This window comes from Hyperolius riggenbachi, chromosome 5 (genome assembly GCF_040937935.1).
Source record: "Hyperolius riggenbachi isolate aHypRig1 chromosome 5, aHypRig1.pri, whole genome shotgun sequence".
NCBI classification, from domain to species: Eukaryota; Metazoa; Chordata; class Amphibia; order Anura; family Hyperoliidae; genus Hyperolius; species Hyperolius riggenbachi.
In genome coordinates this window covers 415,648,558-415,665,197 of record NC_090650.1, presented here as the reverse complement: position 1 = coordinate 415,665,197, position 16,640 = coordinate 415,648,558, and the positions used below count along the sequence as shown (strand labels likewise).

The window sequence follows — 16,640 nt, the reverse complement described above, 5'->3', positions numbered from 1 at the left end:
CAAGGGGTTAAGGAGGCTTGGGAGGGGGGACCCCACGCTGTCTGTTTTCATGAAATGTATACAATATGTATACAGAACTCGGAATGCAGTAACCTGTTCTGCAGCAGTGTCATTTTACACAGTTTAAAAAACATTTTTCTTATGAAACTTTGAAATCGATTTGCTCAAAAACTATAAGCTCTTTTCACAATTTTATTTTTTTTTACCATGTTCCTACTCATCCGCTTAACATACATGCCAAATTTGGTGATGATAGCATGTACGGGGGCTTTACAATTAACCGCAGAAGTTAACACTATTTAATTTAATAGAAATGCACTCGGAACACGAAAATTCGGAACACGAAACTCGGTTTTCGCATGCGGTACACGAAATTTCGACGAAATCGGAATTCAGCTGTTCCGATCAGCGCTAGATGTGAATAAAGAGTCAACCAAATACATTTTTTTAGTAGAGAAATTTATATATTTACATAGAAAGAGGGACAAATGAGGGGGAAAGAGGGACAGAAGGACAGGGCTCCCAAAGAGGGACTGTACCTCCAAAAGAGGGACAGTTGGGAGTTATGGAGAATCTATTATTTAGCAAGATAATAGTAAAGACCACATCATAATGTATTTTCTTATATATGAAAAATGTAAATTCTGAATCTGTCAGTGAATATATTGTCAAATTTTTACTACAGTGCCCGTATAAAACTTGCAAGGGTATGGAGATGTGAATTAAAGGATACCTGAAGTGACATGTGACATGATGAGATAGACATGTGTAGGTACAGTGCCTAGCACACAAATAACTATGCTGTGTTCCTTTTTTTCTTTCTCTGTCTGAAAGAGTTAAAGAAACTGATAAGAAATTCCCCTTTTATCTCTTTCTTGCTCTCAGAAGCCATTTTCTGCTAGGAAAGTGTTTTATAGTTTGATTTTCTTATCAGTGAGGGTTACATTGTAGTCACTTCCTGTGTGAGTCAGGACTGAGTCAGCCACTTACATACCTGATATTTAACTCTTTCAGACAGAGAAAGAAAAAAAGGAACACAGCATAGTTATTTGTGTGCTAGGCACTGTACATACACATGTCTATCTCATTATGTCACATGTCACTTCAGGTATCCTTTAAGCAATAATTATAATAAAGCAGGACTTACACACAATGATTACCCTGGTTGATTCCTAGCATATTTCATATTGCTGTTCTATTCCTCCATGGATCTTCTGTACAACCGAATGACATTTTTACTGAAAATATATAAAAAATATTTACTGATCGAACCGGACAGAAACCATAAACCAATACATAGACATCCATGCATCCAGATAAACCAATGCACTTGGTAAAAGGTGGAGATAGGAGGTACGCAGGACGCAACCTTTATGATAGGCAGACCTGGCGGGACGCGCTGCTCTGTATCCGCGGTCATAGTGTGCGGCCTGCCTGTGTAATATAAACTTTATTGGATTGATTTTATCCATCTGGGTTGCCTGGTTCTGTCATGGTGGGCATTACTAGACAAGCTGGGAGAAGCCTAAAGGATTGCCGTTTAGGTTTAAAGAGGAACTCCAGTGAAAATATTGTAATAAAAAAGTGCTTAATTTTTACAATAATTATGTATAAATGATTTAGTCAGTGTTAGCCTATTGTAAAATGTTTTAAATCCCTGATTTACATTCTGACATTTATTACATGGTGACATTTTGTACTGTTGGCAGGTGATGTAGCTGCTGCATGTTTTTTTGGCAGTTGGAAACAGCTGTAAACAGATATTTCCCACAATGCAGCAAGGTTCACAGACAGGAAACTGCCAAGCGTATGTACTCAAGAGTTTCTTTGTGGGACAGGTTTCACCACAATATCAGTCATACAGCGCCCCCTGATGGTCTGTTTGTGAAAATGAATATATTTCTCATGTTAAAGGGGGTATCAGCTACTGATTGGGATAAAGTTCAATTCTTGGTCGGAGTTTCTCTTTAAAGTGGAACTCCAATGAAAATAACATAATGAACAAAAGTGCTTAATTTTTACAATAATTATGTATAAATGATTTAGTCAGTGTTTGCCCATTGTAAAATCTTTCCTCTCCTGATTTACAATCTCACCTTTATCACATGGTGATATTTTTACTGCTGGAAGGTGATGTCAGTGGAAGTAGCTGCTGCTTGCTTTTTTGGCAGTTGGAAACAGCTGTTATTTCCCACAAGGCAACAAGGCTCCCACAGTGTGATGTCAGCACCATGTTCCTGACATCACACTGTGGGAGGGGTTTGACAACAATATCAGCCATACAGAGCCCCCTGATGATTCGTTTGAGAAAAGGTAAAGATTTCTCATGGGAAAGGGGGTAGCAGCACGGGTGTTGGGTGTTCATGTGTTATACGTCCTGACAGTACTTAAGGCTATATGCGACTTATTTATATTCAGGGGATTCCTTTCCTCCATGGTTTGGCTGATTGGATGTGGAAGCGCAGCTATTTGCATTGAGATTCGAGTGGAGTGGAGTGACTCGTTTACTGCTTGCGATCCCCTGCCTACATTTTGCATTTATTTCACCATTTGGAGCGCGGTTCTAATTTGAAAATGCACTTGGTAAAGATACAAACAAGTTTATTAGGGACTTATCCTTCAAAGTACAAAAAAAGCATTACATTCAAAGGAAAGAGAGTGTGAAGCTGTAGCCCAAATTATAGCAAAACACTGAGCAAACCTGTACAATAAAACATATGCATGCACCATTGCATTACACTATCCTAAATATATTACTGTATAGCGACATCTTGTGGCCAAATTACATATTGCAGAATTCACTTTATGATTTACCAATAAAATAGGATAAAAAACTCAGGCACCTCTTCTTTGGGCACATTCAAGTTGGCCATACACAATACAATCAAATTGATCAAGTTTTTCATTTTTTTCTATGAAAACGATCGATTGCATAAGAATGTTGTTTTTGAGTGGTGATGGGTTCAACCTGTGGTGCACGCATCGACTGCTGGAGGTATTCTTATTATTTTTTAATGCATATTACAAATATTACAAGCACTCTGTGCATGGTAGTTTTTCATTACCCAAATTTCATGCTTAATATTCTGATTCCTGGTGTTTACTTCAGTAGTTAAGGTAGTATTGCATTATTGCACCTTTATTTGCACAGAGAGATTGGTCATATAATATTGGATTTTGATGATTATAACTGTGATATACAGTAATTTTTTGTTTGGTTGTGTACTAGATGTATTCGTTATTGATTTTACAGTTATTTGAAACCTAACTACCCACACTGAACAATTTATAAAGATAAGACAATGCAGTAGTGTGTCTCTTTTGAGGCCAGAGTTCTAGCATGGATCAGAATAATCAGATAACAAGGGCAAAAACTAGAACAATTAAATCGTTAGTTTTTATTGTAAACCTATAAACAAAAAATACACATTAAAACTACCAGACAAATATACTGAGCAGTTGAACGGACTGGTTGGATAGAAATAAAGGAAAAAAGAGAATGACGAAGAATATCTGAGAGTTAAAAATACCGTGTTTGGCTGCATCCAATAAGTCTTTGTTCTGAGTAACCCAGAGTATTGTGGTTTGGGAGGGGCTGACATAAGAGTTGGTGCCCTCCTTGCCAGAGGGGGAAACTCCAGCCCCCTTTAAGAAAGGACGAAATCTGGCATAAAGAATTTACTCATATTAAACAGGAATTGTACAGTACGTCTGAAAGCTTGTATCGCTCAGTCACTGGAGGTCCGATCCGCCTGGCAATTTCCCAGAACGTGTGTCAGGCTGAGCTTAACAACTTCTGTAAAAATGTCTAGCATATTCCCAGCAGCTATAAAACGCATGAAATATGAAGAAATAATTTTTTTAGGTTTATAGGGAATTCATCTGTTTGTCAGACCAGTTGTGTAGAAAAACACAGATAAAAATATATTTGAAGCTTCTTGCACAGTTTGGAGACTGTCAGGCTGGTAAGAGCCTGCTTCATACAAGTTTTGCCAACAACTGATTTATGGCCAATCAGCAGGGGTGAACGACAGAGCTGAGTTAATTAACTCTGTGTTCTGCTGAAAGTGATAGCTGGAAAGGTTTAACCCTATGCTTGGCTGGGACATTGTGACACTGTATATGAGTTAGTTATTATGCATTCGATATGAAATATAGAGAAGGTGTCAGAGCCACCTTTAGAGAGAATAATGATTTCTCTCCAGCAATGCGTGAATCCTCTAATATACTAAAAGGCAGTTGTAATATGCACGGCGTAGATGCTGTGCTGCGTGAGTATATTACAACTGCTCCCTACTGCGCTCATGGTGCAAGGAATGAGGGGTGGGGGACCACGTGCTGTATGGGGGGGCAGATTCTTTAAAAGAATCGGGGGATAACTGGTAGGACAAGGGAAATCAGATCGGACTGACATAATAATCAATAAAAATGCATTTCCTACTTTTTACATTCCATACAGTTATCATATTTGATTTTGTGCATAGGCATTATTATTCATTTAAAAATTTGTAGTTCCCAAAGTACAGTTTTATTTGCTCTGAAAGCTGCCATTGCATTTTATTCATAACTGTTGTATTTATATTATAATGTACCCAGCAATGATTTCTGAGCAGTGTATCAGTTCTGGACACATTAGAAGGAGTTTCTGCACAGTCAGGGAATGTTTACATTCCTCTCTGCTACACTTAAGTAAACACAAGATAATGTTATCACCGGTTCAGATGCGGATCTCCCTGCAGGGAGCATTCTATTGAAAAAGTAAGTCCAGTGTTTAAACCCTTTGAATGCTGTTCTGCTTTAAAAAAAATTGTGGTAGTATATTATATGCTGTAAATAAACTTTTAGAGCAAAGAAGAAATGCTGGGTTTTATACCACTTTAACACTTAAAGAGACTCTGCATTAAAAAAAAAAATACCCCTGAGGGGCCTATCGAGGCTTCCTCCGTCTTCCTGCATCCCACAGTGGGCTCTGTCTGCCCCTCGGAAAGGCACAGCCGACAATTTGTCAGGCTGTTTAATATTTACAGGAAATAGGCGGAAATGCTAGTCAGGTCCGCTCTACTGCGCAGGTGCAAGAGACTTGCGCCTGTGCAGTAGAGCGGACCAGACTAGGATCAACGATTTCCGCCTATTTCAGAGCCGAGAGCCGCTACTGCGCCGGAGCTAGGAAAGTAAATATTTACATCCCCGCCATACAGGGAGCTGTTTGACCACCGTCGTGGGACAGAGGAGGATGGGGAAAGCCTTGATAGGATCCGGAGGCTTCCCCCTTCCCGAAGTGAGTATCCCCCCAGGGACGTTTTATTCTTAATACAGATTTTCTTTAAGAAGAGAGGAATCCAGGCATTAGAGAAAATGTCAGGAGGCAGGCATGGAATATTACATTACATACCAACACAGATTAACATTGAAAAATATATCTAGGACAGGATCAGAGATTGGCTGCTGATACATATATTTTTTACAAAGCCATCCTAATAAATTCAAGACACAATAAGAAACCACTCACAAATAATTATGACATCTGCATGCGGGAATTTGATCCACAACTCTGCTATACCACAAAGCTGCTCATACATGAGCGGCTTCTGCTACTGCATAGGTGCAGACTGTCCTCAATCCTGCGCAGTACACCAGCCCTTGTACAGGAACAGGAGTGCGGCCACAAGAACAAAAAACACAAGTGCTTGTTGGATACGTTTAGAGCATACATGTCAAACTGGGCCACATCTGGCCCTCTTAGCCATCAGATTTGGCCCTGAGGTGTTTTTCCCTCTTTGCATTATGTTCGGCACACACTAGACCACCAGAGACGCTATACTGGAGGGTAAGACCTAGATCACCAGAGAAGCCATATGGGGGAGGGGGAAAGCACTAGATACCAGGGAACTGTATAGGGAAAGGAGGGGGGCTATTAGACACCAGGGAACTTTATAAGGGAGGCGGTGGCCACTAGACATTAGTAAACTGTATGATGAGGGAGGTCCACTAGACACCAGGGAACTCTATAGTGGAGGAAGGAGAGCCACTAGACACCAGGTAACTGTATAGGGGAAGGAGGGGGGTATTAGACACCAGGGAACTTTATAAGGGAGAGAGGTGGCTGCTAGACATTAAGGTCGGCCCGCGACTTGGTCCTAGAGCTCAATTTCTACCCACTTTTTTATTTGAGTTTGACAGCCCTGGCATAGCTCCCAACTGTCCCTCTTTTGGAGGGACAGTCCCTCTTTGGGAGCCCTGTCCCTCTGTCCCTCTTTCCTCCTCATTTGTTCATCTTTCAGGACTTTGTCCCTCTTTTTTATGTAAATATATATATTTCTCTGCTAAAGATGTGTTTGATTGACTCTAAACTTTATTCCCATCCTTTAAATTGATATATTACTAATTTTAAAATGTTAATATGAAGGAAAATGAACCAGGATAGAAAGGACCTGTGTGGTTTGAATTCTAAAGCAACATATTTTTCTTATGAAATCTTTATGGTATGCGCGACTAGGGGTGTGGTGGGGGTGTGATCATCAGGGGTGTGACAGGGGCATGGCTTAACCACCCTGGCGTTCTGATTAAATCGCCAGGGTGGCTGCGGGAGGGTTTTTTTTAAATAAAAAAAAAACTATTTCATGCAGCCAACTGAAAGTTGGCTGCATGAAAGCCCACTAGAGGGCGCTCCGGAGGCGATCTTCCGATCGCCTCCGGCGGCAAGAAATAACACGGAAGGCCGCAACGAGCGGCCCTCCGTGTTTCGCTTCCCTCGTCGCCATGGCGACGAGCGGAGTGACGTCATGGACGTCAGCCGACGTCCTGACGTCAGCCGCCTCCGATCCAGCCCTTAGCGCTGGCCGGAACTGTTTGTTCCGGCTACGCTGGGCTCGGGCGGCTGGGGGGACCCTCTTTCGCCGCTGCACGCGGCGGATCGCCGCGCTGCAGCGGCAATCAGGCAGCACACGCGGCTGGCAAAGTGCCGGCTGCGTGTGCTGCTTTTTATTTGGTGGAAATCGGCCCAGCAGGGCCTGAGCGGCAGCCTCTGGCGGTGTTGGAGGAGCTGAGCTCGTCCAGACCGCTCAGCAGGTTAAGTGTCCTTCTTTCTCATCTCAAAAAGTTGGGAGGTATGCTGGTTTAGAGGGTCCGTATGCAGAAATGTTGGGCTTGAGAATGATTCTGGAAGCATCTGGATTATTCTTTCCTCCATCACAAATCTAAGTATGCCGCCCAGAAACAGTTAAGGGTGGACACAAAAGAAGAAAGACAGGGAGTCAGAACACACACACACACACACACACACACACACATATAAACACACACACACACACACACACACAAACACACACACATATAAACACACACACACACATATACACACACACACATATACACACACACACACACACACATATACACACACACACACACACACACACACACACACACACAGCTTTGCCTCTGATCTACAGGTGGGCCAATGTTTTCAGAGCACGGAAGACAATTGTGCCACCATAGAGTCTGGCGGCTGAGACATTCGACTGCCCATCTGGGACATATCTGTGCCCGGGATGGGGGCCCCTAGTTTTAGGACATGTCCCAGGTAAACAGGGACTTCTAATCACCATAATTTAGGACGCGTGCACAGTGTCGGACTGGGAGGTGTAAAAACTGAGGAAATCCACCTGCTGGCCAAACAGCAGCAAAAACCCTGTGTTATCACTCCCAATAGAAACATGCAGCAAGTCTTTACTGTGAGCAGCAACACCTGATTACTGCTGCTTGGCCGGCAAGTGGATTTCCTCAGCTTTTCCAGCTCCCAACCTATCCAATGCTGCGCGTGCATGAAAAAAGGGCCAGGCTGGATAACGAAATCTGATAACGATAAACATTGTTGTCAAACTTGGTTAACGATAAATACCATTGTAAAAACAGACAAGAAATAATAACGAAAATATATTAATGTTAAATATTGTTACGTAATTCAACAATACAGCTCAACCCAACCCTACCCTCACACAGAACCCTCCCCTGGAGGTGCCTAAAACTAACCACTCCCCTGGTGGTAGCTAACCCTAACCCCCCCCCCCCCCCCCCCCGAGGTGCCTAACCATAACCCCCCCTCCCCCGGTGGTGCCTAACCGTAACCCCCCGGTGGTGCCTAACCCTAACCACTCCCCTGGTGGTGCCTAACCCTAACCACCCCCCGGTGGTGCATAGTCCTAACCCCCCCCCCCCCCCCCCCGGTGGTGCCTAACCCCACCCACTCCCCTTGGTGGTACCTAACACTAACGACTCCCTCTGCAGAAACACCCTTTTACACATATTAATCTTTGAGAACTTAAAAATTTGTACATACAAACGAAATAATATGACAAAATCTATTACGTCGCAAGCTTCTAAAACGATAACATACTTCAAAAACTATACTGTTTTAAACAATATTTATTGTGGCACCCTTATTTCTTTTTTGCCGTATTAACAATAATTGCATTAAAGGCGGCCTTTTTGTCCACCCTCAGTCAGCACCCTTTTTTCCTGCTACCTGTATGACCTCATTCTTCTCAGCACCACTTCATCCCTACATGACATGGCCATCTAGGTAGGACACTCCTATTTCTCCTGTGATTGCTGACCAGATATGGGGACGGTGCAGTTACAGGAGAACACAGTCACGTGATGTAAGCTGCTCTATCTGCCTCACACAGTATTGTGACATTTGGTCTTCGGGAAAATGGCCGCCTCCTTACTCCTCAGGTGACTGAGAGGAAAGCTGGCTCTCTAGTGAACAGTGATGAGTGGGCGGGCTCACCGCAGCTCCGCCCCGCAGGAAGTGACGCTAGTAACTTTCTTCTGACTGGTATCCAATGAGGAAGTAACTTCCTACCGAGAGCAACTTGGAGAGACGGGAGGGGGTGGCGGAGACATGACGGGGTGACACCGGGGGCGCGGCCCGGCCGGAACCATGAACATAGACGTGGAGTTCCACATCCGGCAAAACTACCCCTGGGCCAAACTGCCGGCCAATGTCCGCCAGGTGAGGAGGGGGAGCGGCTGCTGGGAGACCAACGATCCCTGAGCTGCCCTGTCCTGTCAGTTACTCGTCCTGTGAGCAGCAAGCATTGCCTTCCTGTGCCTCTAGCAGTGCCGTGTGCTGCAATCACCATTATCAGTGCTCTGCCTGACACCCCCCTGCAGCTCTCACCTCCAGTGCCCTCCCTGCTGTGCTGGTCACTACCAGTGCCTGTTCTGTCACCAATCTCCCTCCCTGTCATCAGCATCATCCCCTCATATCCTGTCCCTGCCACACTGCCCCCTGTCATCATTACCCCTCATATCCTGTCCCTGCCATCATTACCCCTCTCATATCCTGTCCCTGCCATCATTACCCCTCTCATATCCTGTCCCTGCCATCATTACCCCTCTCATATTCTGTCCCTGCCACACTGCTCCCTGCCATCATTACCCCTCATATCCTGTCCCTGCCACACTGCCCCCTGTCATCATTACCCCTCATATCCTGTCCCTGCCATCATTACCCCTCTCATATCCTGTCCCTGCCATCATTACCCCTCTCATATCCTGTCCCTGCCATCATTACCCCTCTCATATCCTGTCCCTGCCACACTGCTCCCTGCCATCATTACCCCTCATATCCTGTCCCTGCCACACTGCCCCTGTCATTAGCATCACCCCTCATATCCTGTCCCTGCCCCATGTCACCACCACCAGTACATGCCCCTGCCACACTGCCCTCTGTCATCAGCATCACCCCTCCTACCCTGTCCCTGCCACACTGCACCCTGCCATCATCATCACCCCTCATATACTGGCCCTGCCACACTGCCCCCTGTCATCATCATCACCCCTCATATCCTGTCCCTGCCACACTGCCCCCTGTCATCATTACCCCTCATATCCTGCCCCTGCCACACTGCTCCCTGTCATCATCATCACACCTCCTATCCTGTCCCTGCCACACTGCCCCCAGTCATCATCACCCCTCATATCCTGTCCCTGCCACACTGCCCCCTGTCACCATCATCACCCCTCATATCCTGTCCCTGCCACACTGCCCCCTGTCATCATCATCACCCCTCATATCCTGTCCCTGCCACACTGCCCCTGTCATCATCATCACCCCTCATATCCTGTCCCTGCCACACTGCCCCCTGTCATTATCATCACCTCTTATATCCTGTGCCTGCCACACTGCCCCCTGTCGTCATCATCATCACCCCTCATATCCTGTCCCTGCCACACTGCCCCCTGTCATCATTACCCCTCATATCCGGTCCCTGCCACACTGCCCCTGTCATCATCATCACCACCCCTCATATCCTGTCCCTGCCCCCTGTCATCATCATCAGCCCTCATATCTTGTCCCTGCCACACTGTCCCCTGTCATCATCAGCCCTCATATCCTGTCCCTGCCACACTGCCCCTGCCATCATCGGCATCATCACCCCTCATATCCTGTCCCTGCCACACTGCCCCTGCCATCATCATCACCACCCCTCATATCCTGTCCCTGCCCCCTGTCATCATCATCAGCCCTCATATCCTGTCCCTGCCACACTGCCCCTGTCATCATCGGCATCATCACCGTTCATATCCTGTCCCTGCCACACTGCCCCTGCCATCATCATCATCCCTCATATCCTGTCCCTGCCACACTGCCCCCTGTCACCATCATCATCATTGACTGCACTGTTCTCCTTATCACCTCTTCTCTCCAGTGACCAGCCATCCCTGTCCTGTTCCTGCCCTCTGTCACATGTTCTGGCCAGGGCCTGCCCTGTCTTCCCTATTCCCTGCTCAGTCATGTGACTAGCCATCCCTGTCCTCTCCCTGCCACTACTTCCCTCTGTCCCCACCAGTACATGCCCCCATCATCATCATTACCCCCACATATCCTGTGACCAGCCATTCCTGCCACTACTGCCCCCTGTCACCACCAGGACATGCCCCTGTGTCTGCCCTGTCCTCACAATTTCCTCTTCTGTCCGGTGGCCAGCCATTCCTGCCACTGCTGTCCTCTTTCCCCACCAGTACATGCCCCTGTTCCTGCCAGTGCCTGCCCTGCCCTCACTATTCCCTCCTCAGTCCTGTGACCAGCCAGCCCCAATCCTGCCACTACTGCCCTCCATTACCACTCGTACCTGCCCCTGTCCCTCTGTGTGCCTGTCCTGTGACCATCAATCACCCTCCTGGTCTGTGCTATCACATCACTATTGATAGATCATAGCTAGATTAGTTGAGGGGACCCAGTGGGAAAGTTTTCCCTGCTCGTGGCAGTTTGGTCACAACTACTAATTTGTAAAAAATGGGTGATCCAGTAGCAAACACTGTCCGATTAAACAAACTCTTAAGGCCCATACACACGTCGGACTTTTGCGAACGACGGGTCGGATCGCTCAAGACCAGTCTTATCACCCGAACAACAGTCTGTACACACCCCCGATTTGGCGTGCGGACGACTGAACGACGGGACGTTCAAACGACCCGTCGTTCGCAATAGTCTGACGTGTGTATGGGCCTTTAGGCCTGGAACCCACTAGCAGCACATTATTAAGTGCTTGTGATTTGAAAAGCTCTTGCTAATGTAATTCTATGGGCGTGATTCACAAAGCGGTGCTAACCTACTTAGCACCTCTAAAGTCTTTAGACGCACTAACCAGGGTGCTATGTAGGTTAGCACCGGATTTCTCAATCAGATCGCGCGCTAACTTTGCGTGCGCAAAGTTTTACGCGCGCTAAGTCCCATAGGCTTTAATGGGCACTTCGCGCGGAGCGCCCTGCGTTTTGTGCATTACGCGCGTAAAGTTTTGGGCGCATAAAGTTTTGGGCGCATAAAGTTTTGGGCGCATAAAGTTTTGGGCGCGTAAAGTTTTATGCGTGAAAAGCTTGTTTAGACGTGCTAAGGGAGTTTTCATAGGCGTGCTAACAGTTAGCACCGCTTTGTGAATCAAGCCCTATGGGTGTGATCCCACTATAGGGATGGGATTTTTTAAAAATCACCCATACCATTGCATTCGCAAGAGCTTTACAAACCACTAGTACTTTGAAAAGGCTGGTAGTGGCTGTGAGCCCTAACATTTTCACAACAGCACCCTCACCAGTGGACTTGCTTGGATTACCAACTCTGCTCATGCAACTTCAATAAACCTATTTAGTTGGGGGTGGGGATAGTGTTTCAAAAGGGGTCCCTTATTTCTTACAAATTAGTTTCAACCAAATTGCTGCAGAGCAGGAAGCGGCCGGTGGTCTATGAGGTTTCCCCCTGGATTCCCTCAACTAGACTAGCCACATAGCACCAGTTTAAGGAGGCCATATAGCTAGCAATTGGGTTGTACGAACAACCATTAGATTCAATCATTTTATAGAATCGAGTGTGTTACAGAATTCCCAATCGTTGAAAAGTGGTTGATTTTATGTCGAATCGAGCAGCTTAGTTGATCGAGTAGGATGCAAAATATCAGTCAATCGCACAGGAATTGGCTACGGTTCTCATGTCACTCGATCGACTCTGAATCAATTTTTGCATTCAGAGTACGGAGTCACAACATCGATCGGATCGAATGTGGAGGTTAATCGCACATGATATCTTTTGTAGGGTGTGGGCTACTAGTTGAGCTGCTTTCAACCATTCAGAAGTCTATTCCTTAAAGAGAACCCGAGGTGGGTTTGAAGAATATTATCTGCATACAGAGGCTGGATCTGCCTATACAGCCCAGCCTCTGTTGCTATCCCAAACCCCCCTAAGGTCCCCCTGCACTCTGCAATCCCTCATAAATCACAGCCGTGCTGCTGACAAACAGCTTGTCAGAGCTGGCTGTGTTTATCTCTATAGTGTCAGTCTGCTGCTCTCCCCGCCTCCTGCAGAACTCCAGTCCCCGCCTGCATCCCTTACCTCCCTGCTGATTGGAGGGAAGGGACGGGGGCAGGGACCGGAGCTATGCAGGAGGCGGGGGAGCAGCTGAGACTGACACTACAGATGTAAACAGAGCCTCACAGCACGGCTGTGATTTATGAGGGATTGCAGAGAGCAGGGGGACCTTAGTGGGGTTTGGGATAGCAACAGAGGCTGGGCTGTATAGGCAGATCCAGCTTCTGTATGCAGATAACATTCTTTAAACACACCTCGGGTTCTCTTTAATAAAGTTGATAGCTTTGTCGATTGAATCAGAATCACTAGATATGTGGCTAGCTTAAAGTGAACCAGAGATCTAAAGTAGTAAAGATCTGATAATTACCAGGGGCTTCCTCCAGACCCACGTCATCCTCCTGCGGTCTGCCGTTCAGTCACGATCAGCTTGATAACAGCTCAGTCGTGTCCAGTCTGGGTCTTCTGCGCATGCATGGACCGCATGCGCAGAAGACCCAAACTAAACGTGACTGAGCTGTTATCAAGGCGGAACGGCAGACTGGGGGAGGACGGCATGGGTCTGGAGGAAGCTCCGGGTAAGTATCAGATCTTTACTACTTTCTCTGGTACACTGGCGAGATCATGTGAAAATCAGTCCCAGGTGTTATCAAGCAATACGTTTACTAGACCAAACATAGATATAGTTTCAGCAATTGTATGCCAAATGTCTGGGACACAGCCTGAAAGCTCAGAAGTGTTTCTTTATGCAATGAATGGAGCACCCTAGCAAGAAACGCATGACGTGTCAATCTCCCTGTGCTCTTTGTCACATGCACTTGATAAGGTATAGATCAGTGATGGCTAACCTTGGTACTCCAGCTGTGACAAAACTACAAATCCCATCATGCCTCTGCCTCCCGGAGTTATGCTTGGAGCTGTCAGAGTATTGCAATGCCTCATGGGACCTGTAGTTCCACCACAGCTGGAGTGCCCAGGTTAGCCATCACTGTTGTAGATGGATCCTAAACCCTCAGACTGCGCATACACTGAGCAATCAAAACACTGGGCGATTATACTGTTTCTACCTAGTTTGACAGCCTAGCTAAACAATCTGTTGCAATAAATCCATTCAACTTCATAGAGGACAGCAGTTGACAAGATTATCCAAGAGTGGCTCCATTGGACTTCTACATGGGCGGTCAGCAAAACTTCCCCTCCCCCTCTATCCACTGGCTGAAAAAAACGCCATTAGCAACAAGTAGCCTCTTATTGACTGTGTGGAATAAATATTACAAGCCAGATAAAAGGTCTTATAAACTTTATTTTTGCAGAGCCTGGGGAACTCTCAGAAGGAATATGAGAAGCATGTGATCCTGTACAGTATTCGCAACCAGCTGAGGTATCGCAACAACTTGGGTAAGGAAGCTGTTGGTGAGGATGCAGCAGATCTTGTAGAGGGGACACGACTGTGTCAGCAAGGAGGTCTTCTCTAACTAGAACTATGGATTCCAGTTCAGTGTACAATGCTGCCCAGGGGTCAGGCCATCCAGATTGGTGCTAGGCAGCCGGGTGCGTCACATCCGCCTGACCTCTGCAACTAATATTTTGGTTAAAGCAGGATTGTCAGCCACAAAATCTAATCCCATTTATCCACTGCTCTGTGTTTATTATGTAGTCTACATGCAGTCTGCATTGCAAGCATTCCAATAACATCATAAATGTTTCTGCTGTTATAAATCTTATCTCGGTCAACCTGGCTCTATTCTGATACATTTCTGGGGAGAGGGAAGCTTGTTATCTCCCCTCCCACATTCCTGCTCCTCACTGATTGGCTGAGGGCAGTTCAGTGTGACACAAGGCTGAGAAGGGAAATACACCTCACCCCTCTGCAGAAGCTGCTGGAATACCATCTATGCTGTGCTCATGTGTTTAGAAAACAAGCTAGATGTGACATTGTAGATTCTAAGGGGAGAAAAAGAGTAAGAGGGAGGAAATTACATCAGGATTGGCTTCCGTTAGAGGCAGTAAAGATGGAAAATGCCTGGAACAGTTTTCTCTTTATTTTCCTTATAAAATTCACTGAATTCAAAACGTCCACATTACAATACATATGTTATGTAAGTAAAACAAGTATGTATCATATATATATATATATATATATATATATATATATATATATATATATATATATATATATATATATATATATATATATATATATATATATATATATATATATATATATATATGTATGTATAAATGTGGGTATGTGTTTTTCCTGGGATAGTATGGCTGTCCCTGCTGCTTTAAAGGTTACCAAAAGTGACATGTGACATGAGATAGATGTGTATGTACAGTGCCTAGCACGCAAATAACTATGCTGTGTTCCCTTTTTCTTTCCTTCTCTGCCTGAAAGAGTTAAATATTAGGTATGTAAGTGGCTGACTCAGTCCAGACAGGAAGTTACTACAGTGTGTTCCTCACTGTTAAGAAATTCCAACTACAAAACACTTTACTAGCAGAAAATGGCTTCTGAGAGCAGGAAAGAGATAAAAAGAAGAATTTCTTATCAGTGAGGGTCACACCGTAGTCACTTCCTGTCTGAGTCAGGACTGAGTCAGCCACCTACATACCTGATATTTTAACTCTTTCAGGCAGACACAGAAAAAAGGATCACAGCATAGTTATTTGTGTGCTAGGCACTGTACATATGTCTATCTCATCATGTCACTTCGGGTATCCTTTAAAGTAAACCTATAGGTTTAGTAAAGATTTCAGCAAATAGCAGCTTTCATCTTTGCTTTGTGTGACTCAGATGGCAGCTTGGGTGTACTGACAGGGAAATGAATTGCGTGTGGCTGCTCATAAGGTGTGAACAGACATTTCTGATGTCTGATGAGATATAACTCGTACTGATCCTGCTTGCATCAATGATGCACCCACTGCAGAGGGAAGTGGCGGCAATTTACAGCTGTTCTGTCTAACAAGCGATGGACTGTTGCCATACAGAGAAATTATTAAGACAACTGAAGCGACAGTTCTATGGAGGCCGCCATATGTATTTCCTTTTAAGCTATACCAGTTGCCTGGCTGTCCTGCTGATCCTCTAATACTTTTAGCTATAGACCCTGAGCAAGCATGCTGCAGATCAGACTAGCTGCATGCTTGTTTCTGGTATGATTCAGATACTACTGCAGCCAAATAGATCAGCAGGGCTGCCAGGCAACTGGTATTGCTTAAAATGAAATAAATATGTCAGCCTCCATATCCCTCTCTTTACAGTTATGCTTTAACCACTTGCCGACCGCACACTCATACCGTGCGGCGGCAAAGTGGTAGCTGGAGGACCAGCGACGCAGATCTGCATCGCCAGGTGCCTCCCTAATTAGGAAAGGCCGCGCGAGCGACCGTTTCCTGTTAGATCACGGAGCGGGTCTCCGTGAATAGCCTGCAAGCCGCTGATCGCGGCTCACAGACTAAGTGTAAATGTAAAGATAAAAAGAGTGGCACTCACTGACGAGAGGGATAGGGTGCCCAAGCCTCAAAGGTTCCCCGCACTATGGGATCCAGCTGCAGCAAACAAGAAGGTAGATGGAGGCTGGCACTTCCAAAAATAAGCTCTTTTATTGAAAGATTAAAAGCATGTGGCTATACGGCGACAGCCCGCTGTTTCAAGACTCAGCCCTTCTTCAAGGTGGATACTTCGGCTTGAAGAAGGGCTGAGTCTTGAAACAGCGGGCTGTCGCCGTATAGCCACATGCTTTTAATCTTTCAATAAAAGAGCTTATTTTTG

General features: G+C 45.6%; 2 protein-coding genes across 5 annotated transcripts in view; one reads left to right on the top strand and one right to left on the bottom strand.

The window, feature by feature from the left end:
• The window catches only part of FER1L6 (fer-1 like family member 6), a 288,985-nt gene extending 279,975 nt beyond the window's left edge, over positions 1 to 9,010 (bottom strand). For 2 of the 3 annotated variants that reach the window (XM_068237996.1, XM_068237998.1), the window contains exon 1: positions 1,148 to 1,201. The gene's annotated coding sequence lies outside the window, so the exon portion shown is untranslated. Of the gene's footprint in view, positions 1 to 1,147; positions 1,202 to 8,524 lie in introns of those variants that run through there. The other variant, XM_068237997.1, reaches the window with a different exon arrangement.
• FAM91A1 (family with sequence similarity 91 member A1) overlaps positions 8,826 to 16,640 on the top strand; it is an 83,871-nt gene continuing 76,056 nt past the window's right edge. The window contains exons 1-2 of one of the 2 annotated variants that reach the window (XM_068238002.1): positions 8,826 to 9,016; positions 14,179 to 14,263. In XM_068238002.1, coding sequence (XP_068094103.1) covers positions 8,945 to 9,016; positions 14,179 to 14,263 — 157 coding nt within the window. In that variant the 5' untranslated portion in view covers positions 8,826 to 8,944. The remainder of the gene's footprint in view (positions 9,017 to 14,178; positions 14,264 to 16,640) is intronic. The other variant, XM_068238001.1, reaches the window with a different exon arrangement.